This window comes from Alosa pseudoharengus, unplaced genomic scaffold (genome assembly GCF_046254945.1).
Source record: "Alosa pseudoharengus isolate Yale_2024_CS ecotype anadromous, Long Island Sound unplaced genomic scaffold, YU_APseudo_1.1 YU_APseudo_1.1_scf_14, whole genome shotgun sequence".
Classification (NCBI taxonomy): Eukaryota; Metazoa; Chordata; class Actinopteri; order Clupeiformes; family Clupeidae; genus Alosa; species Alosa pseudoharengus.
Genome location: NW_027468609.1, coordinates 20560734 through 20586962, shown reverse-complemented (window position 1 = coordinate 20586962; position 26229 = coordinate 20560734). Strand labels below are relative to the sequence as shown.

The window sequence follows — 26229 nt, the reverse complement described above, 5'->3', positions numbered from 1 at the left end:
TGTAAGTAAATTAAATGTTAAATGGAGATTTTGACCTCACTAGCATGGCTCAACTAAAGTAGCCTAATCTTGGTATCTGAAGGACCAAGCAGTTTACGTCATTTCCTGGAGAAGGCGGTGTAGTCACGTGATAAGGGATAAGCGCTCTGCTTCTCGAATCCGTTTAGTTAAAAAATATGATTAGTAGGACGGGTTACTTCGATTTAACTAAAGTCGCTCCACAATGCCTTCTATACAAACGCTTCATAGTTCGTCAAAGGCGAAAAAGAAACGGAATTTGGCTCACGGAATCTTCTGATTTGGACGCAGTGTCACGTGACCCACACGCGATTTTTGCCGTTTGGTAAAGATGGCGGCGGGTAGTTAGCAAACAAGCGTAGACAAGGAGGAACATCCTCAATACAGCAGAGACAAGTGGGAGCCCTGAACACCGCCAAGTGAGCTTCTTGATTTTATTTCATTTTTTGAAAGTCAAGAGGGCTTTTAAAATGTAGTGATCAGTTCAGGAACGCGAATCGGTTGTTTTGGTGCCCCTAATGGTTTGTTTTCATCTCCTTATTGCTGCTCCTTAATGTTAGCAAGCGCTAAGTTTAGCAGTTTGTAGCATAACGTTAGCCCTCAAGAGGTGACTGAGCACATCATTAGGACGGGTTGAATTTGCTTTATTTGAAGACATTTTTGAGTATAAGCTTGTTCTTGGCTCGTATTAGACTTGATACGTTAATTGTCGTTTCTCAACATGTATGTTATGCTCTTAAGGCCAACCGCTCTCACTGTCTTATGACGTGTTTACTAAGTTTGACAACTATCATAAATATAGGATATGTCAACGTAGTTAATAGTTTAGATTGACTTACAGTTTCCAGTAACGTTTATTAACACAAAGTGGATGAAGACGTTTAATAGTTAGCTAGCTAACGTTAGCTGCTCAACCTTTTGGTTGGGTGTAACGTTAGAATATTGATCGTCTCCTTGGCATGCGGAGGTAATTGTTAGGTAACATGACAGTTTCTCTTTCCTGTGAAGTGAGATTCTTTATTTCTAGCTACGCTTAGTTGTATTTAACCTTTCTGTCCACAGAGCAATGGCCAGATACGTAGATAATAACTTCATAGTAAGTCATCCTAGAGACCGGTCACATTGGTGAACCAGGTGGCTAGGACACCTAGCTAATGTCACTGCTTAGGTGGCGAAGTCACTTGTACTAAGTTGGTATTAGCTGTTATGTGACTTGTTTGTGTCCCTCAAGCAGGAAACAGCCAGTCGCTTAGGTTGTTTGACGCTTGCTTTGTAAGTGATTTACCCAGCTAACTGTTCTTCTGCCCTTTGACATGGCCCGTTGCGCGCACAGATATTTTGCATAGCTACCGTGGTTGCATTCAACATCGTTAGGCTATGGTTAGCCCAGCTATCTCTGTAGGTTGCTAGCCAGCTGCGTCAGACCAGGAAGTACTGCAGCTAGCTGCAAACACGTGCTCAGATATGTGGTGTGTTTCAGTGATGTTTCAGTATGTCAACTAATGCCACACTTGTGTTGATGTTGTGTCCGCAGAGAGACCTGAGTGTCCCAGTGTAAGTTCACATGATACGTTATGATATTCAAGAGTGAGTCGTGTTGTCAGCAACATTGTATCTAACTTTACTCATTTAGCAAAATAAAAACATGGTCTGGATCAGAAACAGATAAGTAAACTGGTAACTTTTCAACTTTAAAATTTGACTGATTGATCAGCCTCAGCTTGGTGAACATTTGAACTCGAAACCGACCAGACGAGAAGTAGCATATCGAAGGTAAAATAAGCTTATGCATTCTTTCAAACACAGAACATAAGTTATGTGGCTATGATTAGCGAACAGTTCAATTAGCATCTCGGCTTCTGTAAACCTGTTTATTTCACTGGCTGACTCTAAAACATCACTTAAAGGTTTAAATATACGTTGGTGCTGTCTATTCGACAGTGGTGCTGGTTAGTTCAGAAATATGTGTGGTTTTTGTTCTTTTAGTTTAAGCATGTGCGCAGCATGGTCGAGGAGTGAATCACACCGTGTGTGTGTGTGTGTGTGTGTGGGAGAGAGAGAGTGTGTGTGTGTGTGTGTCACTCGGCCTTGTGTCTGGGGCCATGTGCTATGCTTCTTTTTGAGAGGCAGGAGGGAAAAGGTTGTGTGTTCTCATGTGCTGGTTCTTGTGTTTTCAGATGATGGATCCTGGACAGGATTTGCTTTTGGCGGCCCTGAGCGAAAGTGGAATCTGCCCAAATGACCTTTTTGACCTCGACCCACAGGACACGGTTCCACCCCCTGTGCCTCAACAGGTATGCAGTGATGATGCAAAAGATGTCGCTGAAAAACGTGTCGTTTTCTGTGAAGTACTTCCATGTCTAGCCCGTTTAGCCCTTAACCATTTTGTCCATGCTAGTTGACTGCTGCCTACAGCACCAACAAGTGATTTTAACAGTTGATGTAGGGATTTGTTTTGCAAGAGGTATTTACTAAATGTACGGTGTCTGTTTTGCATGTACCTGCAGTCGGTATCCGTCAGTGCACTGGATGGAGTTAGTCTGGCAGCTGAGGCCGCTGGAATCGTGCGGCTGGAGCCTGGTCAATCTCCCACGCCTGTGCCCACCACCACCCCAACAATCACCATCAGAGTAAGAGATGCACTGCCACTTGTTAAGAATTTTTTTTTTTTTCCAGCAATTTTATGGGAGGGGGGGGGCTGGCTAAATTGTCAACGGAACCATACAACCTTGGTTAAAGGAGAAATCTGCTGATTTTTGACATGGATCTCTGTTTCTCGTGGTCACGAGTACTGTTGGTGCGAAAAAAACGAAAACAATTGGTTTTACCTAGCTTGAGTTGCTGCAGCCAGGCAGCTACAGAGCTACACTAACCCCCCCCCCCACCCCCCCGTACCAACAGTACTCTGTGACCTCGAAAAACGGAGATCTATGTGAAAAATTGACGGATTTCTCCTTTAAAGGCCTTTGACACAATAGTGGATTTCAAACTGTTTAGTTCTGGAAGAGACTCCTGTTCATGCACTCCTGTTTAAGATGCTCATGCACACAGTTTTGTTAGACATGCGATATTTAAGTGACGAGTGCATAGCATTTCAAACTTGCTGATGACTGTAACGTCCCTAAACCTCCACAGCAGAAGCCACAGCCGTCGACCACAACGTTTGTCTTAAACCAGCTCAACCAGCTGCCCTCACTTGGCACCATCGTGGTCACCAAGCCCGCCTCGGGCTCCACCGGCCGGCAGACCATCACGGTGACGAAGGTGGTGCACGCGCGTGGGATGAGCCCGGCAGCCGTGGTAGCCTCTTCGTCGCCCGTGTGCTCGGTGGTGCCCCCTGGCCGGGAACAGGTGAAGCTGAAGGACCTGCTGAAGCCGGGGGCCCTGAAGACCAGCAGCCTGGGGGAGCTCATGAAGCTCAAGCCACCGGCCGACATCGCCCCGCCTGTTGCCACGGCCACAGCCGCCAGTGAGTGAGGTTTTTGCCGTGTGTGTGTGTGTGTGTGTGTGTGTGTGTGTGTGTGTGTGTGTGTGTGTGTGTGTGTGTGTGTGTACTGTATTTGGTTTTGTGTACTGTATTTGGTTTTGTGTTTGAGTGAATTTGAGTCTTTCTGTGTTTGTTTCCTCTTTCAACTGCTGGGTTGTGAATTGGTGTGTGTGTGTCTGCTTTCAACTGCTGGGTTATGAATTGGTGTGTGTGTGTGTGCTTCCCCTTAAAACTGCTGATAACCTTTGTAGGGGCTCTGTTAAGCAGCAGAATTAAATTGTTTCTTCCTTTGAATTGGGAATTATTTTTAAAATGCTTGATTGAGTGTCTAGAATGCAGTCTGTTTTAATGGCTCTATCGGGCATCCTCCATGTTATTGTAAACTTCTCTCAACAAAGTGGAATGATTTTCCCTCTTGCAGAAATAATTGTGGTCTCTTCCAAGATGATGAGTAGAGCAGGTATTAGTAGTTTCTTCTCCTAACGCATTGAACGGGTTCTGGTGGAGTGTTCTATTCTGTTGTCTGGTGGCTGGGTTTTAAGTGTGCACTTGTCGGTTGTTTTAATTTTTTGGTGACTGGTTTACTGGTGCTCTCATTAAGCTCTTCTTCCCACAGCGGAGTTGAACAATGGCGTGAAGAAAGAGGTGACCAGCAAAGACGTGGCCAGAATCTGGGTGAACGAAGACCTGAAGATGCGGAGTTTTTCCCCCACTAATGTAAGCTGCTCTCTGCCTGTGGTAACCAACTATGGTGCTGTTCATTTCAATACACAAGTACCACTGAAAAGTTCATGAGTTTACCATAGTAAAGCTCGCTGTAGAGTGCAGAACAACAACCTCGGTAATTTCTTTTTAAATAGGTTTGTCACATCTGTAGCCATCATTCTTCTGAGGGTTGTTTCATCTATGTTGTGCTTTTCATCTGTGTGTCTCTAGATACCACACATTAAAGATGAAGAGGAACCTGAGGAAGAGGAAGAAGAGGAAATGGGCCATGCAGAGACGTATGCAGAGTACATGCCAATGAAACGTGAGCACAAGCGCACTCAACACATGCATTTTTGAAGGGTATTTTTAGTCACGAGTGGGCTTTTCAGTTGACATTCAGCCCTCAGATGGGTGCTCCACGGGCCTCTTGGAGTCTGTTTCGGAAGAAACAGGCAGCTTCTGCCAGAGAAGCTGTGAGGAAATAAAGAAGTCTAATATCACAGTGGCTTCTGGAGCTAGGAAAGTAATATCATAGGGTGTTGTGGCTCAAGCAGGCAGCAGCATCCATGCGGTCGAAGGGTCGATATTCGGGTCGAAGTGCCTGCGGGGAACCAGGTTCCTACCCTCAGTCTTTTCTCGGATCCTAGCCCATCTCTTTTCGCTCTCTGTCACACTCAGCTGTCCTGTCAACCTAAAGACAAAGCAGCCGTAGACTATTGGTTAGGACTTCGGACTTCGAACCCCGACCAGTAGGAACGGCTGAAGTGCCCTTGAGCAAGGTACCTAACCCCTCACTGCTCCCCGAGCGCCACTGTAGCAGGCAGCTCGCTGCGTCGGGATTAGTGTGTGATTCACCTCACTGTGTGTTCACTGTGTGCTGAGCGTGTTTCACTAATTCACGGATTGGGATAAATGCAGAGACCAAATTTCCCTCACGGGATCAAAAGAGTATATATACTTATACTTATCTATACAAACATGTTCAAAAAGAGAAGATTGTTAGTGGATGATGGAATGTAATCTGTTTTTTTCCTCCTGCAGTGAAGACTGGCCTGCGGCACCCTGACCCGGTGGTGGAGACCAGCTCACTGTCCAGCGTGAACCCGCCGGACGTGTGGTACCGCATGGCCGTCCCAGAGGAGATCATCGACCGCGGCTGGCTTTCTGCCCTGCAGCTAGAGGCCATCACTTACGCCAGCCAGGTAGGACAAGAATGTCAGACCACCCAGGTGCTCTTACCTGGAAAAGTCCACAGTCAGTTCGCTGTCGGTCCACATGCAGACAGTTAAACGTGTCGCATGTAAATGCTCACCCTGCATGTATTACAGCAGTAGTGACTAGGCTGGAACAACTGAACTGATCATTTGTAATCAGCTGGTAGAGCTTAAAATCTAAATATTCCTGTATATTTGAGATCAGTTTGATTTTGCTAAGGAGGATGTCTTGCCTTGTAGCAGATCCAACTGTCTAACCTAATGTAAAATTGATTGGAGTGTATAGGACTGAATTGTGATGTGCGTGTGCGTGTTTTGGCCTCTGCCGTCAACAGCAACACGAGACATTCCTTCCCAACCAAGACCGAGCGGCCTATCTGATTGGGGACGGGGCTGGAGTGGGCAAAGGCCGAACCATCGCTGGAGTCATTTACGAGAACTACCTACTGGGGAGGAAACGTTCCCTCTGGTAAGAGCTCTGTGTTGCTGTTTTCTTCCCTACTGCCTTACTGACCTCCGGAAATTGTTTTATTTACAGAGCTATTCTATGCCTTCTTGGTTTATGTTGCGTTCCTCAGGTTCAGCGTCTCCAACGACCTGAAGTATGATGCAGAGAGGGATCTGCGGGATATTGGCGCCAAGAACATTCAAGTCCACTCACTGAACAAGGTGAAAAGAGTAGCCATGAGCATTACAGTAGTCGTAAAGGAGCAGTGTGCACATCTATAAACTATAATAAATGCAATCAGTGGAAAAGGTTGACCCTTGGGGCTTTATTCTTTGATTGACATGAAGGTCAGAATGTGGCATTACTAAAGGGTTTCCATTTTGTTTGTTTGTTTGTTTTTTGGAGCGTGAACTCGTTGTTTCTGATTCTTGCCTGTGCTGAAGACCTGAGTCCAACTAGGGTTGAAAATGCTTTCCTTTCTCTAAGTCTTAACACTTCACCAGTTGCTGCTTATGACTCATGTTCCAACCCACTCCTGACAATGGCGTCTCTCACTCCCACACATGCCTACACGACTTACTTATTTATTTGTATTTTGTCTGCTTTCTTTTTCCAGTTTAAATACGGGAAGATCTCCTCGAAACACAACGGCAGTGTTAAGAAAGGAGTGATCTTTGCCACCTACTCTTCCCTCATCGGAGAGAGCCAGTCGGGGGGGAAGTACAAGACCCGATTTAAGCAGCTACTGCACTGGTGTGGTGATGACTTTGACGGAGTTGTATCCTTTTAATCAGTAAACACACTTGGCTGTAGGAAGGTAACACCTTTGCAGTAAACAAAGGAAGTGCCTAATCTTTCTCTGTGCGTAACCCCCCTCCATAAAAATGATTACTTCCAGGATATTCCTTGAGGAGTCAATGCTTAGATATGTTTTTTTTAGCTGTTTCGTAACATGCCCTTCTGCTGCACTTAATCAGTGTTGTCTAGCTTTGCCAAAAGCACGCATTGCTGCAAAGATGTTTGAAAGCTGTCAAATCTAAAGGTTACCATGACCTTCCAGTTATGTAGTAAATTAGGAGTTATATTGGTTCACATAAGATCTGTCATGAATTAATAAATATTTTTAAGTTTGACATTCTGTTTAATGGATGACCTGAGTCTTAGGAACATGTAATCAGTATCCAAACATTCAGGTCATCAGTATCATGTATGCATTTGTGGGTTCTTCCCTTGACTGTTCCTGTCAGATTGTATTCGATGAGTGTCACAAAGCCAAAAATGTTTGCCCGATTGGGTCTTCAAAACCCACAAAGACCGGTTTGGCTGTGCTGGAGCTACAGAACAAATTGCCCAAAGCCCGGGTGGTGTATGCCAGCGCCACAGGTAAAGTGACATACAGAAATGCCACATCAGAATGTTGGGGGGGGGGGCACACACACACACACACACACACACACACACACACTTCACACACACTTCACACTCACACACTTCACACTCATATGCAAATAGTTCCCGGTCCCATTAGCTGTTAGAGTAATGTTGTAATCTGCATTACAGGTGCATCGGAGCCACGGAACATGGCCTACATGAACCGCCTTGGTATCTGGGGTGAAGGAACGCCCTTCAGGGAATTCACCAACTTTATTCAGGCAGTGGAGAGACGGTATGTGGCTCTCGGTCAGCAGTAACAGCTTTAGGCCTTTAGGTCTTGAGCACTTAGGTTGGGTGTGTAGGGAACAATAGCAGGAATCTGACAGAATTAGAACCCACCTTTCAGGAAAAACAAAGATCTGCCTGCTTTACATTTACATTTATTCATTAATCAGCTCTGGCCATTAAATAGCCTTAGTTGCAGAAATGTCCTTAAATTAAACAAAAAAAAAAAACATTCATTAATCAGACGCTTTTTCCAAATCTACTCAATTAAGCTTTGCTTTATATGCCTCTGTGTATGAGGGAAGTGCTCGTTGTTGTTTACCATAGTTTATATGTGTATCTCATTTGAATTTATTGGTTTTTGATCTATTCAATCCTCAGGGGTGTGGGAGCCATGGAGATTGTTGCCATGGACATGAAGTTGAGAGGGATGTACATTGCACGGCAGCTGAGCTTTCAGGGTGTGACATTTAAAATTGAAGAAGTCCCTTTATCTAACGACTACATCAAGATGTACAACAAGGCAGTGCGGCTGGTATGTACAGATGTTGAATGCCCTTTTGTAAATCCTCATAATGTTTTAGGAAGTCCCTCATCGACAAGCAGCGTGTTCGGTCAAGTGCGGTGGCTAAGTTGAGGGGTGGGGCTATGTCTTCATAAAATTGCTGGCTTTGCCGTACATGGCAAAAGTTAACCGGTGGTTTAAAAAAATCCCACTTCGGAACCCGGTTACAGCCTCCTAAAATGCCAGGATTGTATAGATGCAAGGCCTAACCGATAAAATAAATCCCCCAGTTTTAAAAAAAAAACAGCGTTGTGTAGACAGGCCCTTAATGAGGTTTCTAAAGAGGTGGCTGTGTGCATTTCCCCCTCCTTCAGGAGTTGACTACTGCTACAGAGAATAGAGTTCATGTGATTGTCATATCCTGTGTGCACACCTTTTTATCAGTGAGGTCACTGTCACTCTTAGTGATAAAAGTGCCTGGCTGTCTGTCAGTCCCCGCCACACACGAGGTTATGTTTGTTTTGTAGGTAGTCGAATTGGGTATATCATGGTTTCTTCCTATGATGGTGTGTGTGTCGTGATGGTGGCTGTGTTTAGATTCATTGCTGTTATTAAGGTTGTCCATTTTTCTGCTGTAATTTACATTTATGTAGCTGACACTTTTATTCAAAGTGATTTACAACAATTGAGGTACAATAAAGATGCAATAAAGCTACAGTGCCACTAGGATATTGTTAGATAGAGTAAACCTTACTTAAGCATTTATTCCCCCCCCCTGCGTGTCTCAGTGGGTAAGCGCCCGAGAGAAGTTCCAGGCGGCAGCCAACCTGATGGACGCAGAGCAGCGCATGAAGAAATCCATGTGGGGCCAGTTCTGGTCTGCGCACCAGCGCTTCTTCAAGTACCTGTGCATCGCCTCCAAGGTGCGCAGAGTAGTGCAGCTCGCCAGAGAGGAGGTCAAGAATGGAAAGGTGAGGGTCCTGTTGAATGTGGGTGAATGCACATGCCAATGAACATGTGTGACTGTGTGATGGTGGTTTAAACAGAAGTTGGACCATGCTGTGCATCTTATTTAAAACTTTACAATACTGATATAATTTTAGAATTAAAGACAAGTGACAACATTGTTCATATTCTTAACGTATTTAGAAATGTTTATTCTTTTTATTTGTGACCATCCAATAAACTGTATAGTTTATGTAAATACTTAACCTCCTTCATATTTTGTTGAGCATTGGGAAGAAGGCGGGTCACAAATCCTGAGGTGATTTTTCTTTTTTTTTACACCTGAGGCAATTCTGAAGAATCTCTATGCAACATTGGCCAACCTATAAGCTAAGCTTACCTAAGACAGGAACGTGTGTCTGTCTGTCTGTGTGTGTGTGTGTGTGTGTGTGTCTGTGTGTCTGTCTGTCTGTCTGTGTCTGTGTGTGTGTCCACTAGTTAATCTTTCTGCCCCTGCTGCTCCACAGTGTGTTGTGATCGGTCTCCAGTCGACAGGAGAGGCCAGAACACTGGAGGCCCTGGAGGAGGGAGGTGGAGAGCTCAACGACTTTGTGTCCACTGCTAAGTGAGTGCCCTCACTGCCTCTCCTCTGCTACTCCTCAAACTTCAACTGAACTGAACTCCCGACTTGACTTTTAAGACGGAGCTCTTGGATATACTGTGATTGCATGTACAAACAGAACACCACCATATTGCGAAACCTGTGAGGAATTAACTAGAGAAAGGAATTGCAATAATGAGCTCAACACCTTAATCTCAGTTAGGCTGGCTGCTGAATCCTTCAGGTAATAGATGTAAAGTTTTTAAATCAAGGACTGCACTCAAAAATACTTTAAACACATTTTTTTAATCTCCCCACGGATATTTCGGGCCAGACGCCCTTCAGCCTACAGTGGCACAGTCCTTGAATTACCTAAAGAAAGATCGGGGTGTGGTACAACATTCCATTACAAAAAAGAAGCCCAAGACAAATTGTATAGCTTCATAAAACAATATCCAGCTTTAGCTGCTGGAAAAAGAGATGAATACATGTAACATGTGTATGAATTAACTGCTGGTTAGGTATGAATAAATTGATTAAGGAAATCAAAAGGAGTCATTATAACCAGTCATTATAACCACAATAGGTCCATAATGGAGAGCTGTAATGGGGCCGCTGTATTAGGTATGTCCATTCATTCTCTGTGACCGTTTCCTGGCAGGGGTGTGTTCCAGTCTCTGGTGGAGAAGCACTTTCCTGCCCCTGACAGACAGAAGCTCTTTAGCTTGCTGGGTATCGATCTACCCTCCAAGAAACCCACCGCAGCAAACAACAACGCCCAGGACCAGAAGGGCACCAAGAGAAAAGGTGTGTGTCACGGTCTCGTTACTGTTGCTTGTACTTGGTTCTCAGAACCCTGCAAAGCAAAGTTTTGTAGGTTTAGGAGGTTTTAGACAAAGGTTATTGGTTGTGTCCTGAAGGTTTTCAAGGTCACCTGAGCACACGTGGCTTTGGCTTGTCAGTGAGGATTGGTGGAAGTAAGGGTGATTTAGTTGGTTTCTGCTTTGAGTTGATTCAGTGATTGCTCGATGAGAGATTCAGTAAAGCACATTACTAACATGCTAATATAGGAACCAATATGCGGTCTGCTGATGGACTGTACCCTGAAAATGTATTGCTTGTAGATAATGTGGAAGTTGGTTTTATTTGTGGTTGTACACTGTGTGCATGCTGATAGTTTGGTTTATTAGCTGTTTAGTTTATTAGGTGTGTGCAGTGGCTAACAGGAGATTTTTTCCTGTCCTCCTTCACAGGTCAGGAGATCAAGAAGGAGACAAAGAGGAAACGGCGGTCAGGAGGGCTGTCTGGAAGCAGCTCTGAAGAGAGCCAATCGGACGAGTCGGACCAGGACGCCGAGAGTGACGACAGCTTTAAGTCGGTCAGCTCCGGCGAGGAGGAAGACGACTTCAACCCATTCAGGGACGAGTCCAGCGAGGATGACGAGGGTGGTGAGTAATTAACAGCGAAAGAGTCGAAGAGGAACAGTCTCAACAGGGACTAAGGACTAAGAATTTTTTTCCCACTCACACTCCATTCGTCTCCCCAGATCCCTGGCTCATTCGGAAAGACTCCAAGAAAGGCAAAGAGAAGAAGGGGAAGAAGAAGAAGAAGAAGAGCATCGACCCGGACTCCATTCAGAGTGCCTTGCTGGCGTCTGGTCTGGGCTCCACCAGGCCCGCCTTCACCACGCCCGTAGCCAAAGTGCCTGCCGCCGTCACCCCAGCAGGTGGGTTGACGTAGCCCTCGACATCAGGATCACAACACTTCTCATCGCATTTGTTAAAGAACCGTATAGCCGCTTAGTCGTCATGTATGTATTAGTGTGCTAGTCCGGTACTGCAAAAGGAAGTTTGGCATATTTTACCCTGTTTGTGTTTTAGGTCCAAAGTTTTTCTTTGAAAGCATATCCTCAGGTTCCTCACGGTGGGTTTCCACAGCGAAACACCTCGCGATTTTCGGCCAGCGAAATTTCGCCTCGGGGGCGTGACGGCGAAACTGCTAACCTTTTGACTGCAGTGTCTAGCCAGTGGTGGCAAGCGAGCTAATCAGCTAGTTCAAACGTTTAAGTACTTAATGAAGATATCCAGGGGTCTTTATGCCTCGACTAAGTTGATGTTGCCTATAAACAACAATTCATGTTCATAGAAACAACAAGGTCAATAAGACATCATATATTTCATACCTGTGTTGCAGCATGTAGACTAGCTGTCTAGCTAGGTTTACAATGCAATCCAATGTCCTAAAATACTAGCATTTCGCCTGTCAGCTAGCTAAAAAGATTGAGTGCTTAAACTAACATATATAGTGGTCTATTTAGTGGTGTATGTGCTCTGACTAAGTTCGTGTGGCATATAAACCACAATTCGTGTTTATACAAGTGCCAATGTTCGTGTAGAAACATTTTAATCACATACAAATGTTCGTGTTACAGCTCAGGTAGTCTCCGCCATCTTGGTCAGACTTTTTTGTAACTCCCGCCTCCAAACACAGACGCGGACCTGATTGGTTCTCGAATGGTCCTCATTTAAATAAAGTTAAACTTTGACCAACTTTGTTTCGCCTGCATCGGCGATTCGCTTTCATTTCACCCAATCAGGGCGAATTTCGTCTCCATTCAACCTCAATGAGAGCGACGCGAAATTTCGGTGTGTGGAAACACACCGTCAGGGTTTTGTAGGTAAGGTGGCAGAAGCAGAAAATATTCAGAAATATTTCGGATTTCAGGCAAGTGAGTTTAACCAAGAGCAAGTAATAAGCAGAGCATGGCTCTCAATTCATACAGTGATACGCATATCACACAACGTAAACCACACATGCCTTCACATTAACTTTTAAAGGAATTATCCGGAGTAAAATGCACTTTAGATCGATTTACGGATGATTGGGGGTACATACGTTGAGTTGACATCAAAATCATGTCATTCGGATGTGTTTTGAGAAAGTTCGATTGTACCGTTTTCAGTCACACAACTCGTAGCCTGGAAGTGAGCAGGGCATTTCAATTTCGCCGCTACAAAACGCTATTTTTATACCTCTTCTACAGTTCCAAACAACATAACACTTACGTGGTAGTGAGTAGAGTGTCCCTAAAGCCAAACCAAAGTATCCCGAGGTCTTTATGTGGTCGAATAGAGAGTCCAGAATGAATTTCATCAAGCCAGTACCTTTCCGGAAATGTTGCCATCTTTGCTGTAGGAGTCTTATTGCTGAGTGTGTTGTAACACGCTCTGGAAATTCACAATTTCGTCGCCTTTTAAAAAAAAAAAAAAAAAAAAACATAGTCCAGTCCATACAACTTCATTTACATTTCGAAAGAAATACTGGACTATGTTTTTTTTTTTTTTTTAACGGCGACGAAATTGTGAATTTCTAGAGCGTGTTCCAGAGCGTGTTCCAGAGCGCAGAGCCAGAGTGGCTGCAGTAATTAGATAGTAAGTGGCATCGCAGATGTGCAACTGGACGTTTATGTTTGAGATCTCATTCGTGGTCATGGTCCTGATGACTAACTGGCTACTCGTCTCCTTGACCAGCTAAGGCGGAGAGTGATGGCTGCATGACCAGCCAGGACGCGGTGGAGGACGCCCAGCAGATGAAGCGCCACCTGCTGGAGGAGTTGGAGAAGCTCTCGGAGCAGCTGCCCCCCAACACGCTGGACGAGCTCATCGACGAGCTCGGGGGCCCCGAGAATGTGGCTGAGGTCAGTAGTGGGATTTACACACACACACACACACACACACACACACACACACACACACACACACACACACACACACACACACCACGGTATATTATGAACTGAGCGATACGCCCCCCACGGTTTAATACGCAGATGTGAACCGCGATAAGTCGGTACATCTGTCATTCATAATTTGCAAATGTTTATCATTGTGCTGCAAACTACACAAATGTTAGACATTCACAAAACACCCCCAGAGAACCAGTGCATGGGCCCTCTCACCCCTGCAACCTATCAGTGCTTCCCTGCTAGCAAAGCACCGACAGGTTGATGTGCTCTATATGCAAATGAGTTTATATTAAAATACCAAAACCGTACCCTTATCGTGGCCCTCAAACCGTGATGCATACCGAACCGTGGGCACACTGTACTGTTGCATCCCTAGCACGCACGCACGCACGCTAAAACACTTAAAGCGGCAGTTGGCAAGATTTTTTTTTATCATATTCACTGAAACCGACATTATGCTCCGACAGAACAACATAATTCAGCCGGTTTTAGAAAAAACCTGCACTTCTACCTCTATTTGTTTTGCAAAAATCCACAGCTCCCGGTTCTTCTGGTCCAATCAGAGCAGGGCTGTGTGAGATCTGACTGCCAATCACAGTCTGGTGCAGTCTGGTGCGCACTGACGAACACGATTTACACATGTTAACATTCAAAATTTTGGCTAGGTCCCCTCAATCTGTCAGACTTGCCAACTGTAGCTTTAACACCAAACACACTCTCAGCAATTTGGTTTGATGTTTTTGTATACAGTGACTGAAGCAGTAGTTAATACCATTCATAGCACCTTTTAAATCTCTATCTGTCCAGGCAGAGTTGTGGAGTTTGCATTCCGTACTGTTTGTAAATGTCTTTGTGCATTGGCGCTCTGTAGATGACGGGACGTAAAGGCCGGGTTGTCAGTAACGATGACGGCAGCATATCCTACGAGTCACGCTCGGAGCTGGATGTTCCCGTGGAGATCCTGAACCTGACAGAGAAACAACGCTTCATGGATGGAGAGAAGGTAGGAAACTGACCTTTTGAAACCTGTCTGCTGTTGTGTCACTATCATATGCACACGGCTTAATCTGGTTTATCTTACTATTCTTGGTAGAATAGTAAGGGGTTGAAAAAAAACTAGGGCTGTCAAAATAACTGATTTAATTTCGATTAATTAATGTGAGAAAAAAAATAACTGATTAAAAAATAAATAGCGCAGATTAATCTATTCCGTATGACCTTTGACACCGAGCCGTAGTCAGTAACCATTAGACTGTAAAATGAAGGAGAGAGAAGAAAATGTGCTGCCTAGATCATTGATTGGAACATTTACTTAAAAAAAAATGGCCTGATGGTGTTAATAAAAATAAAGTGTTGAATAAAATAAAGTCCAAGGAATTTGCATTGCACCGGAGTTCGCCAACTCTAAAGTCGCACATCAATGCAAAGAAATAGTGCTGACATTGAGGGGAGTGTTAATTTATTTTCATTGTGTCCCCTAGGTTATATCTGTGGCCTGAAATGCCTTGTATGTGAAAAAAAACTTCTTCCTGAAGCACTTTTGAATTCATTTCCTCAGCATATTAGGTCATATCATTAGATTATTATGGCCATTATTTGAACATTGAAAATAATAATAAAAGAGTTTTTGAACTTTGATGTCACTAATGTTGATTATTCAATGATTAATTTGAATGTAAATATTTAAAATACTTTCACAGCAAAAATTATATATGCTATTAATTTAGATTAATTAATCACAGAGTATGTAATTAATTCGATTACATTTTTTAATCGATTGACAGCCCTAAAAAAAACATAGAAGAAAGATAGGTGTGATGCCCATCTAGACCCATATCTTGAATCAAAACAATGTCATGTACATATCATTAATATAATATGACCATATTCATCTGACGTTTTTGCCCCAGTCCCTACTAATAGTGTGGAACTAGTGAATGAAAACCCTGCTTGTGTTTGCAGAACATTGCCATAATCTCGGAGGCGGCCAGCTCGGGTATCTCTCTGCAGGCGGACCGCAGGGTGAAGAACCAGCGGAGGAGAGTGCACATGACCCTGGAGCTGCCCTGGAGTGCAGACAGAGCCATCCAGCAGTTCGGTAAGCTGTGGTCTGGGCTCTGTTTCCTTTTCACTACACCAGGCGCCTAACTGAAGCATTCCGTTCACGGCGCGTAAAATCCATTTTAGAAGACTGGTCTATTTTGTAAGCTAATTGTTGCAGCAGACGCAACGCGAACGGAAGGCTTCAGTTACGCGCCTGGTGTAGCTTCCCTGTTAGACTTTTGCAAAAACTGCTGACCTCTGTGTTAGTTTTGAATTAATATCCGTCTGAGTTGTAGAGTGTAAGATTAGGGTTTTTTTTTTTCCAAATGTGTGCCGATATCACGTGTGGTGTAGCCAGGTCCATTGGTTACAGTGGAAGCTATTTGTTACAGCATACACTCTGTGAACGGAACACTTTACGTACGTTTAGTACTTTACGTACGTGGTGTAGCCTTCCTGTTAGACTTTGTTACGGAATCCAACCAACAATTTTAGGCAAATTGGATAACACAACATAAAAGACTGATGAACAGTTTTGCGGGGAAAACCATTTGATTTTAATGTTGTCCTTTTTGTTTCACCAAAGTTCACAAACGTGATTATTACAAATAGCAAAAAAAAAAAAAAAAAACCTGTTGACAAACGTAAAGGCAAGGTGATTACAAAAGGACCAAAAAGGATACACAAAAAGCCTCACACTTACATGCTGGGATGTTATCAGCTCTCCTGAGTCCCGTGCCTGACGCACAGTTTGCAGAGCAGGCGAGCCAACTAAATAGGTAAAGTAACCACAGAGGTAAAACAAAACAGAAATATTTAGACGGAAAAAAAGTTAAAGTTAAGTAGTTGCTAAGTAATAAGTAAATAACAACAAAAGAAGGTGCCGGTGTGCCAGCGTCTGTCTACACCGAGGCGCGAGAACGAGATCGGCTTTATACGAGTGGGCTGGCGCCAGTAATGAAGGAGTCAGTCAGCTACCAGTAAACACACCAAGTTCCACCTACAGGAAGCGACAGGAGACAGTACAGGGAAGGAGCAGTGCAAAAGCATTAGTGCAATCATAAAACAAAGGCAGCACTAAACTCAGCACCATGTAACAAAAACTGCTAACCTCCATGTTGGTTTTAAAGTAATCTCTCATTCTGCATTGTCTGAGGTGTGGTTCAGGGCTTAAAGTTCTCAGGCCCTGTGCCAGAATTCAGGCGTGACGCACATACTGTATGTATATCTAATCGCTCAGAACATTTCTGATCATTCCCGGCAGTCCCATTTCAGCTAAGTAACAGGTTTGTGCGTTTGTCTCACTCACTCTCTCTCTCTCTTTGCTCTGCTTCTTCTCTAAGGCCGGACACACCGATCCAATCAGGTCACAGCGCCGGAGTACGTGTTCCTCATCTCTGAGCTGGCAGGAGAACAGAGATTCGCCTCAATTGTTGCCAAAAGACTTGAAAGCTTGGTGAGCAGCCTTTATTGCAGTTGGTCTGCTCACTGCTAATGAGTAGAGTTGTGTCGGATCATAGTGTTAAAATTCTCCAGGTTGTACAATAAATCATTCATAAACATTTCACATTTTGCCTGCTATTGCCTCACATGCTTTCGCCAAGTTTTTGTTTTGCATTGTACCAACCTCATTGTGTGTGCATGTGTGTTGAATAGGGTGCTCTGACGCATGGTGACAGAAGAGCAACAGAGACACGAGACTTGAGCCGATTCAACTTTGACAACAAAGTGAGTTTGATGTTTGATTGCTGTAGAGTTTGAGGAAGTCGGCTCCTTGTCTGCCTTCCTTCTGACCTCTCTGTCCTCCACAGTATGGAAGAAACGCGCTGGAAATAGTCATGAAGTCCATTGTCAATCTGGACTCTCCCCTGGTTTCCCCTCCCTCAGAATTTGAAGGGGATTTCTTTAAAGGTACAGAAAACAAAAAGCATGTGACCACACTTTAACTCATATGCTTAGCTCACCATAACGTGAGTGATTATGTAACATTCCTCGCATTTCCTTCTGCAGAAATCCGCAATGGCTTAATAGGCGTTGGCCTGATCAATGTTGAGGACCGGTCGGGGATCCTTACGTTGGACAAAGGTTAGATGAGTTTCCATGTAATGAACAAACAAACCTAATAAGTAAACTGCTTCAGATCGACACCAGCCATAGAAAAACACAAATCGGTCGACTTCTACTGTCTAGTGTGTCCTTGTAGTGAGTTGCCTTTTTGGGATTGTCAACTGATGGTCATCCCGTCGATTTATTTTATTCTAAGGCTTTGGTTATTATTATTTATCTTGAATCAAAACAAATCATTGGATTTACAGTACTGAGTAGATAGTAATTGTTCTTTTATATTGCATAAAAGTGTCATGTATGCATGTATATATGTGCTGATTGTATGTATGTCTGTCTGGGTCGGCAGATTATAACAACATTGGGAAGTTCCTTAATCGGATCCTTGGTATGGCAGTCCAACAGCAGAATGCCCTCTTCCAGTACTTTGCTGAAACACTAACAGCAGTCATCCAGAATGCCAAGAAGAATGGACGTTATGACATGGGAATTCTGGGTACGTTTTTGATTATGAGTCATCTTGTTTGCCTCTCTGTTCTAGAACATCTCTGCTCTGAGGAAATTCAGCTGTGTTCAGTGTTGTTCTGGTTCATCTCTACAGATTTGGGCTCAGGGGATGAGAAGGTGAAGAAAGTGGACATGAAGAAATTCTTGACCCCTGGATATTCAACCTCAGGTCATGTGGAGTTGTACACTGTGAGTCAAACAATTGAAATGTCACTCTTGTGATTACATACTCACCAGAATAGTAATGGATGTGTAGTTAAAAAATATATATTGCAATTAGGGGTGGGCAATATGGACAAAAAATAATATCTCGATATTTTTTGTGATTTTGACGATAACGATCTAATTAGTCGATATCCTTTAAAAAATAGTTTTTGTTAAAGTCTGAGTTACTTTACAGCTCATTATTTATGAATAGCATCATTACAATAATAACCAATAACCTAACCTGTGACTTTTTAACCAAATCAACCAATGCATTGTCACTCTGACACATTTCCAATTCTGCCCCCACATGTGTGGCAATGACATGGTCTCAGCTACATTAGAGAAGATGAATAGGCCTAACAGTTTCCCAAGAGAAAGTCTGAAGCTGAAGTTCCTTTCAAACCTTTACATAGGATTCACTGTAAAACTAAGCAGACCAACAGAGTACATCTCAGTTATTTCCTTCTATGTTTTGTTTAAGAGAAATCATGTAGGCTAGCATTCCAAGTTACAGAATAGAAACGAATGCGTTAGCTTATGGCTAATGTATATGAGAAATCCCATAGAGATGCTAACGGTTAGCATAATCGGTAAACGTAGATATTTAGAGCGAACTTCAGTCCATTTACAAAAGAGTTACATGAGAATAGTTCTTTGTTTACAACTGACTCAAAGGCTAATGTTTTCTCTCCATATAATACCGTGTAGGAAAAAATGTGACTGTCTCATCAATGCTACAGAACAGAAGTAGCCGCATAAAATCCCAAGTAGGCTACTCTCGCTGCACAAAATAAACATTAGGTGTGCGTGGGACAATGTTTTAGGTTGTGACCCACTAGTGATCACGTGACACTTGCTCTGCTGCAGCCAGGGGCTTCTCCCGCATACATCCTGGGAATGTATGAGTCTTCAATGCGTGATTTCGAGTGTTTTTACCCATAAGTAATTTAAATACTCGATAATGTCAATTTGCACATCGTTAAAACAACAATCACGATATTATCGCAGACGATATATATCGCCCACCCCTAATTGTAATCATAAACGTATCGTAATTGTAAATATAGTTTAAGAATTTGGATCCTTGATAAGAAAGCACAAGTCAACCTAGAGTAAATCTGATCATGGTGTCTTAAGTAAGCAGCACTAGGAAGGAAGTTAGAACCTTGAAGGGCCCAAGTGCTCATGTTTAAAGGTCAACCCATTGTTAGTGGTCTTTCATAAAAAAAACAAGATCTTTTCATTGGTTTAGAGTTGTTGAAAAGACTTATTTCCATAATGAAGGAACACATGGCTTTTCTTGCTATGCTAAACTAAACTTTCTGAAAAACCTCTTGAATGTGGTGTTTCGTTGGAGTTAGGTGGTTGTTTGCTGGCTTCTGATATTCTCTGGTTTTCACAGGTGAGCGTAGAGAGGGGGATGTCATGGGAAGATGCCACCCATATATGGGCAGAACACAATGGCGCTGATGATGGCTTCTATGTGCAGGTAAGAAGGTGTTTTATTCATTAATTTCATGATTGTGTTTAGAGTAGCACAGTAGGCTGCTGGTGGTCCTGGTCAAAATAAATGGACTGCACAAAAGTATTGCATGCTCATATCTATTCAAGTTAGATTGTCAAAGAATGAGGATCTGATGTCACATATCTGACTTGATACTGTTTGACTCCTGATATTTCCCCCATGGGTTTATAGGTGAGGAACAATAAGAAAACTGCGCTTTTGGTCACAGAGGTCAACACCAAGAAGAGGCTCTTTCTAGTTTACAGACCGAACACAGGGAAACAACTGAAACAAGAGAGTTACGCTGACGTCCGGAAAAAGTGTAAAAAGGTAAACTTTGCCCCATAATAGATAAGACCAACTTCTTGTTAGTCAAGAAGTGTCTGCTAAATGTAATGTAATGTAACGAATGCTCAGAAAGGCAGAATTGGATTCAAGGAAATTTGCGGTCATTAAATAAAATCACATTTGACAAGTTAAATAACATTGCTGGGTAATGTTTCAGAAATCAGAAAAGTTTTGTTGGGCTTTTGTTCTGTGAAGTGACTGAGGTTTTAATGTTTGATTTTGATCTGTCAGGTCCTGTCCGATGATGCCAAGCAGCACTGGATAGATCAGTACAACTCCTCAGCAGAGATCTGTGCTCATGCTTACTGGTATGTTCACTGTATGGTCTTACTGGTATCATCCAGGGTTCCCACATGTCATGGAATTTGTGGAATATTATTGGAACGTTTATTCCAGACATGGAAAGTCAGGGGGTTTTATCATATTTGGGGGAAAGTCGTGGAATATTAGGGAATTTAGTTGTAGCAGTTTAAAATGTACAAAATACATTAATGCAAATATATTTCCACGCAGAATTGGTGCTTTACTGCTTGCTTGAGTGCTTGTGGTTAGCCCAACTTTGACTATTTTAACTTTTTAAACTATTTGTTAACACTTTACTTGACGGTATCGACATAGTGTCATGTGTTCATGATGGTGTCATGTCACTCTGTCATGACACATGAACCCTAACTTGTTATGACAAAAACCGGATGTCACTTAATAACAGAAGCGCTATGTCATAAACATTTATGACTTGTTTATGACACGTTTATGACCGTGTCATGTCACTCTTATGTCGATACTGTCAAGCAAAGTGTAACAGTTTATTCAATGCCTATGTCATTATAGGTTATGGTAAAGTCAGGAAAAAGTCATGGAATTTTACATTTGATTTTGAGTGGCAACCCTGATCACTCCTGTTCCCCACAGACAAGTAAAAGGCCCCCTTGCAACAATGTCTTCAGCTTTCAGTAAACACGTTTGTAGTGCCTGAAACACAATACACAAAGTATATGTGGACGGTGTGATGTATCTTGATGTAAGGTTTTCACAAAGGATTGCCAAGGTAATGTCATACATGACATTATTTTAGTGTAGAGAGTACAGTCTATACTGATGAAACAAGAACCAATGGTTATTTGACGCAATAGAAGATCTGATAAATAGATGTATATAGTCTTGGGGCAGAGATACCTCAACTTAGGACCGTAATCGATTCTGTGATGTGTAGAATGCACTGTGACGCCTCTTCCGCTTGCGTTTCAGGCGTGGGAACTGCAAGAAGGCATCGGCAGGGCTGCAGTGCGAGATCGGGCTACGCTGTAGGACCTACTACGTCCTGTGCGGCTCGGTGCTCAGTGTCTGGACCAAAGTAGAGGGGGTGTTGGCCTCCGTCAGCGGAACCAACGTCAAAATGCAGATCGTTCGTTTGAGAACGGAAGACGGGCAGAGAATTGTGGGTAAGTTGGCCCGAGCTAACTTCGATATCATGTGTGCAAATTGGTGAACACAAATGACTTGGCCGTAGGTTACTGCACCTTGATTTCACTTATGAGTGAGTACAGGTATGAACTTTATCCTAACTTTAGATCAGCTGATTTTGTTTATCGGCCTTTTGCAACTTTAAATAATTTGGGGTTGAAGACAAGTGGGGGGAAGTAGATGGATGGTAAAACCGGTCAAACAAGTTTTTAAACCAGTATTATGTAAAACATTTATAACTGCCTTGGGTGGTTACTTTTAAGGCAAATGAATCCATTGAGTTATGTTTTTTTTTTTTTTTTTGGCTTATCTCCCAGGTTTGTTGATCCCAGCCAACTGTGTGTCCCCTTTGACCAACCTCTTGTCGTCGTCGGACCAGTCGCAGCAGCTGGCTGTCCAGCAGCAGCAGATGTGGCAGCAGCTGCACCCGCAGAGCCTCAGCCACTCTGCCAACACATAGCCCCCACCTCACCCCGTCCCACTCTCCTTCCTCCTGCAGCCGGCAGGCTCCGGACTTTTACCCTCCTCCTCACCTTTGAACTTTCAACCTCTGGCCCCAGTCGGCTCCTCGTGATGCTGCCGCGGCTGCTGCTCCTGTCGCTGTCACTGCTGCCGGAGTGCTTTGTCTCAGTCAGACAGACAGACCGACAAACAGACAGACCACAGGGTTCTGCTGACTTCTGGGTTCCAAGTGGAAAGAGCAGGAGTAGGTTCCTGACTTGTTCCTCGCAGGTAGTGTGTATGTGAGAGAGAGAGAGGCCGCAAGGAGAGCTGCCCAGACAGTCGTGGTGGTGCTGTCCACGCCGCCGCGACCACCTCCTCTTCCTTCTCCGCCTGTGTGTAACCTTTGAGCTTTTGAACATGTGACCTCTAGCAGGAAGTGGCACCCCCCCGATGGCCTGCTCCACTGCACCCCTCATGACACTGACAGGTCTACACTCAGGGGAATCACTACACGAACGTCGTCATCTCTCTTTTCGTCGACACGCAAAAGAAGTTTGGCATCGATCCGAGGTGCCCGAAGCACGCATGCATACTCACTCAAAACAACGCTCCCTCTTTCCCCTCTCTCCATGTCTCTTGCGCCTCAGTCTTTTTTCGTCCCTCAGCATGCTCCTGGTGAAGAGGGTGGATGGAGGTAAAGCGTGGGGTTGGGGATGGGTTGAGGGTGTGTGCCTCCTCATCGAAGTAAGTGGAGAACTGCATGGCGAGAGCTCCTTTTTTATTTCCAGTTTTCCTAGTTGAGGGCCGAATAGGTTTGATGTGATTGCACTGTGCGGGTGTGAGGCAGCCAGCCAATCAGCCAGCAAGCCAGCAAGCGTGAGTCTCTGTTCAAACTGGAACCTCTTCAAAAGCAGGACTCCGATGTGGCCGGTGGCAGTGCGCCTCCCAATATGGGCGTCATCGCGAGCCAATGTTTTTGTGCGTCAAGGCATCTTGAGTGCGAGCTCCTGTTTCCTTTCTCTTCATTTTTCTTTCCTCCCTTTTCAGAGTGCTGTATAAGTGGACAGGGTAGGCTTCATTTAGGTTGCTTCTTTTTTTTGCTATACCAGTGTGTATAGGTGCATATCTTAAAAGGAAAAAAACATGTTTTGCTTAAAATATTAGATGTTAAAACACTTGAAGGACAATGTCATTTCATCCTTGCACGAGTTGCACTACTGACTGATTGATGTACAAAGACTATTAAAATGAACAGTGCAAGACTTCTACCTCTTGCAAAAGACCAATAAAACTCCTTGTGGACAAACACTTGATTGAATCGACTTTCTTGTCTCATTTACACTACTCATTCAATAGTCTTATGGTTAAACTGTACTTAGTTCAATGCCATTTAAGACCTTGCAAACAGGCTCCCACAATGCCACTAAAGGCGTAATCATAACCAGAGGATCACCACTATATGTAGAGAATATTATTCTCTCTGTAAGTGGCTTTGGATTAAAGTGTCTGCTTAAATGAGAACATGTAAATATCTCTTTTCATTGGTGGGCATGTGTCTGGGGCGGGGCTCATCGATCCAGCTTGCCCAAATAGATTACATAGCCATAGATGTATTAAATATGAAATGAGGTCAAGCTATGAACACCTACAGATGGCTTGAACATGGACAACCTATAGCACCGTGAGCATGTATGGCCAGATGTTGAAAACCACCCCTCTGTGAAATCTGGGCCAATAGTCTTAATAATGGATGGAAACTCATTTTACGCCAATGCTACTTGAACCTGTTACTAAGAATGTATTAATAAAATATGTTTTTTTATCTGATTATGCAAACTCATTATGATATATGTTTGTCTTGCTTTTCTCAAGATTTCTCATGCATCTGCTTGGCATCTTTTCACATTGTTGCACATTTCACTGGGGAATATGCATTAAACATAAAGAATGGTATTTTCAGAACTAAATGTATAATTTCCCTCAATAATAAATGTATAATTTAACTCCATGAAATTCAAACTCAATTGTCCCTCATTTTTAACATAAAACTAAGAATAGCAAATACGATGTCATACTTTTTTAAGAAATTAAAAAATAAATTATTTTACAGCTTAAGTTTTATAGTTTTTTTTTTTTTTTTTAATGAAACTTGGGTCCTATCCAAACTTTGGATTGGATACCATCCCGACTTGCAGGTTTCTTAATTTGTGAAATATCTGATGTATACGTTAAGGCCAATGTGTCCCATTGTGATGGATTGCTCTGGGTGTCAGAGTGAGAAGTGACGGCCATGTTTGCCGGCGCCGCTGCTGTAAACAAAAAGTGTCTCCGAGACAGACGCTTCGTTGAATTTCGGGTCATTTTTATTTCTTCAATTTATAATGTCGTTGGGCATGTCTTACAAACCCAATGTGCACCAACAGATTCCGGGTGCTTCAGGGAACCAAGGTGAGCGAAAAAGTAAGATTCTTGTTTCGTCTACGACGTATTTTGTCGACCGTAAAAAAATTGCCTCACAAAGAATACCTGGGCAAAGACCCGTTTGTGTAGTTTTGTCCAGTTAGATATATAAGGTCAGATCCTAAGAGCTAGGCTAATTCTTCTCCGCCATTATTACTACTGAAAAAAGCCCGTCCTTGGAGTGCGACTGCCGAAAACGTTTCGTTAAGGTGATACAATGTATCCATAGAATATATCGTCGATGTGTTGCCGCGGCTGTAGCGTGGCGGAGGCCATTACTATGTGATAAAGATGTATCCTTTAGCTCCTTAAATCAGCCCCGTTCCGTTGCCTCCATGATTGTCTCCTGGGGTTGGTGATTGATCTGATTCAGACCGGTGCGGCTCTAAGAGGACACCCTGTGTTTGAGCGCAGTACTGCAGCAACTGCGTTGGCACAGCATGATGTCTGTGCATGCCCAAGGGAATAACCAAACTTAGTCTCTGTACAAAATCTGTGTTCATTCACTGATAATACTTTGTGTTTTTGCCTAACCCATATATCTAATGTTGTCTTTTCAGTTGGGAACATATCCTCAACATCTAACATGACAACAGTCCAGTCTTTCAGGCCGGTGGTGAATGATTTTGGGCCACCAACCTTGGGCTTCCAACAGGTCTCTCTCTCTCTCTCTCACTCACTCACTCACTCACACACACACACACACACACACACACACACACACATACACACACACTGTACACATCTGTAGAGTGTGTAAAAAGCAGCATTTCACTTGTAGCTTATTGTTGTATGTATGTTTAGGGGCCAAATGGAAACCAGGTACCTCAAAACAAATATGCAGAGCTCCTGGCAATCATTGAGGAACTTGGGAAGGAGATCCGGCCGACGTATGCTGGGAGTAAGACTGCAATGGAAAGACTAAAGCGAGGTAAATATTTTCCTCTCTGCCTTGCCTGTTTAACTCTAGCCTTCACAAATATTCATACACATTGCAGTACACACCATGACCTGTCACCCACAACTACTTTTCTTTCCAGAACATTATCTGATGAAAACATTATTGTATGTGTTTTTAGGCATCATCCATGCCAGAGGGTTGGTCCGTGAGTGTCTGGCAGAAACAGAGAGGAATGCAAGGTCTTAGCCGTGGCAAGCTGTCCCCCTCCGCACTGAACGCAGACCTGGTCAAAGAGGCACTGCATGCTCAACTCTACAGCGAAGGCTGGGGAATGGCAGGCAGGAGCTCTGAGTATTTTGTTACACAGAAGAGGGACGTCACATGCAGGGATGAGGGGTTTTAGGCTATTGCTCTTAAAAGGCACCTGGAAGCCTGCACTGTAAATAGTTATCTTGTCAGAGCCAGTTACACGTAAAATAAGTTTTGAATTTGAGATAGAAATGTAAAAATGCATGCAATCGGGTACACACCCTTGATTTAATTGACTGAAAGTGCATGGCCGTGTCAGGGTTAGAGTAGTCAAGAGCATTGATGTGGGACTGAATATGTGTACGTTTTTTTGATTACAATAAATAATGAAGACTTTGTATGTTGACATTATACAATGAGTTTGGACAGCCAGTTGCTACACCTGTTGTTTGCGTTTTGTACGTATTTATTACCTTGCGTAATAAAGTGTATTTTCCAATAAAACATTTCATAGTTTGTATTTCAATACATGTTCCAATTGTCAGTTTCGCACCTTAAAATTATTCAAACAATTTGGTTGGTACCGTTAATATAAATGACAAGTAAATAAAATAAAAAAAAGAATGTTAATGACTGAAATAAAATGCTATGGTTTATGTTTTAATCCCACGCCACTGATTTTCGAAGGTCACTTCCTTCTACGCGAAC

The 26229-nt window shown here is 43.3% G+C and overlaps 2 protein-coding genes across 8 annotated transcripts; both read left to right on the top strand.

Moving 5' to 3' along the window:
- Positions 1-122: 122 nt before the first annotated feature.
- sbno1 (strawberry notch homolog 1 (Drosophila)) lies at positions 123-23219 on the top strand. 6 transcript variants are annotated; one of them, XM_076284126.1, is made up of 33 exons: positions 123-437; positions 2196-2312; positions 2526-2648; positions 3154-3487; positions 3927-3965; positions 4122-4222; positions 4442-4535; positions 5255-5415; positions 5763-5896; positions 6006-6096; positions 6492-6653; positions 7123-7258; positions 7436-7541; positions 7916-8069; positions 8828-9010; positions 9512-9609; positions 10247-10392; positions 10839-11033; positions 11132-11311; positions 13116-13282; positions 14202-14333; positions 15293-15428; positions 16717-16829; positions 17030-17101; positions 17185-17284; positions 17384-17458; positions 17787-17933; positions 18039-18133; positions 19554-19640; positions 19848-19985; positions 20235-20311; positions 21252-21445; positions 21785-23219. In XM_076284126.1, the coding sequence occupies exons 2-33, from the start codon at positions 2196-2198 to the stop codon at positions 21925-21927; spliced, it is 4230 nt and encodes a 1409-aa protein (XP_076140241.1). In that variant the 5' UTR covers positions 123-437; the 3' UTR covers positions 21928-23219. The 6 variants fall into 6 exon arrangements, with proteins under 6 accessions (XP_076140241.1, XP_076140245.1, XP_076140240.1 ...); XM_076284130.1 differs by lacking the exon at positions 123-437 and adding an exon at positions 467-539 and having other exon boundaries at positions 3157-3487; XM_076284125.1 differs by lacking the exon at positions 123-437 and adding an exon at positions 467-539.
- Positions 23220-24218: 999 nt separating this feature from the next.
- Positions 24219-26047, top strand: cdk2ap1 (cyclin dependent kinase 2 associated protein 1). Of its 2 annotated transcripts, none has more exons than XM_076283247.1 (4): positions 24219-24359; positions 24932-25026; positions 25176-25302; positions 25451-26047. In XM_076283247.1, exons 1-4 carry the CDS (start codon positions 24293-24295, stop codon positions 25516-25518), a joined length of 357 nt encoding a protein of 118 aa, XP_076139362.1. In that variant the 5' UTR covers positions 24219-24292; the 3' UTR covers positions 25519-26047. The 2 variants fall into 2 exon arrangements, with proteins under 2 accessions (XP_076139362.1, XP_076139361.1); XM_076283246.1 differs by having other exon boundaries at positions 24219-24371.
- The last annotated feature ends 182 nt before the right edge of the window (positions 26048-26229 follow it).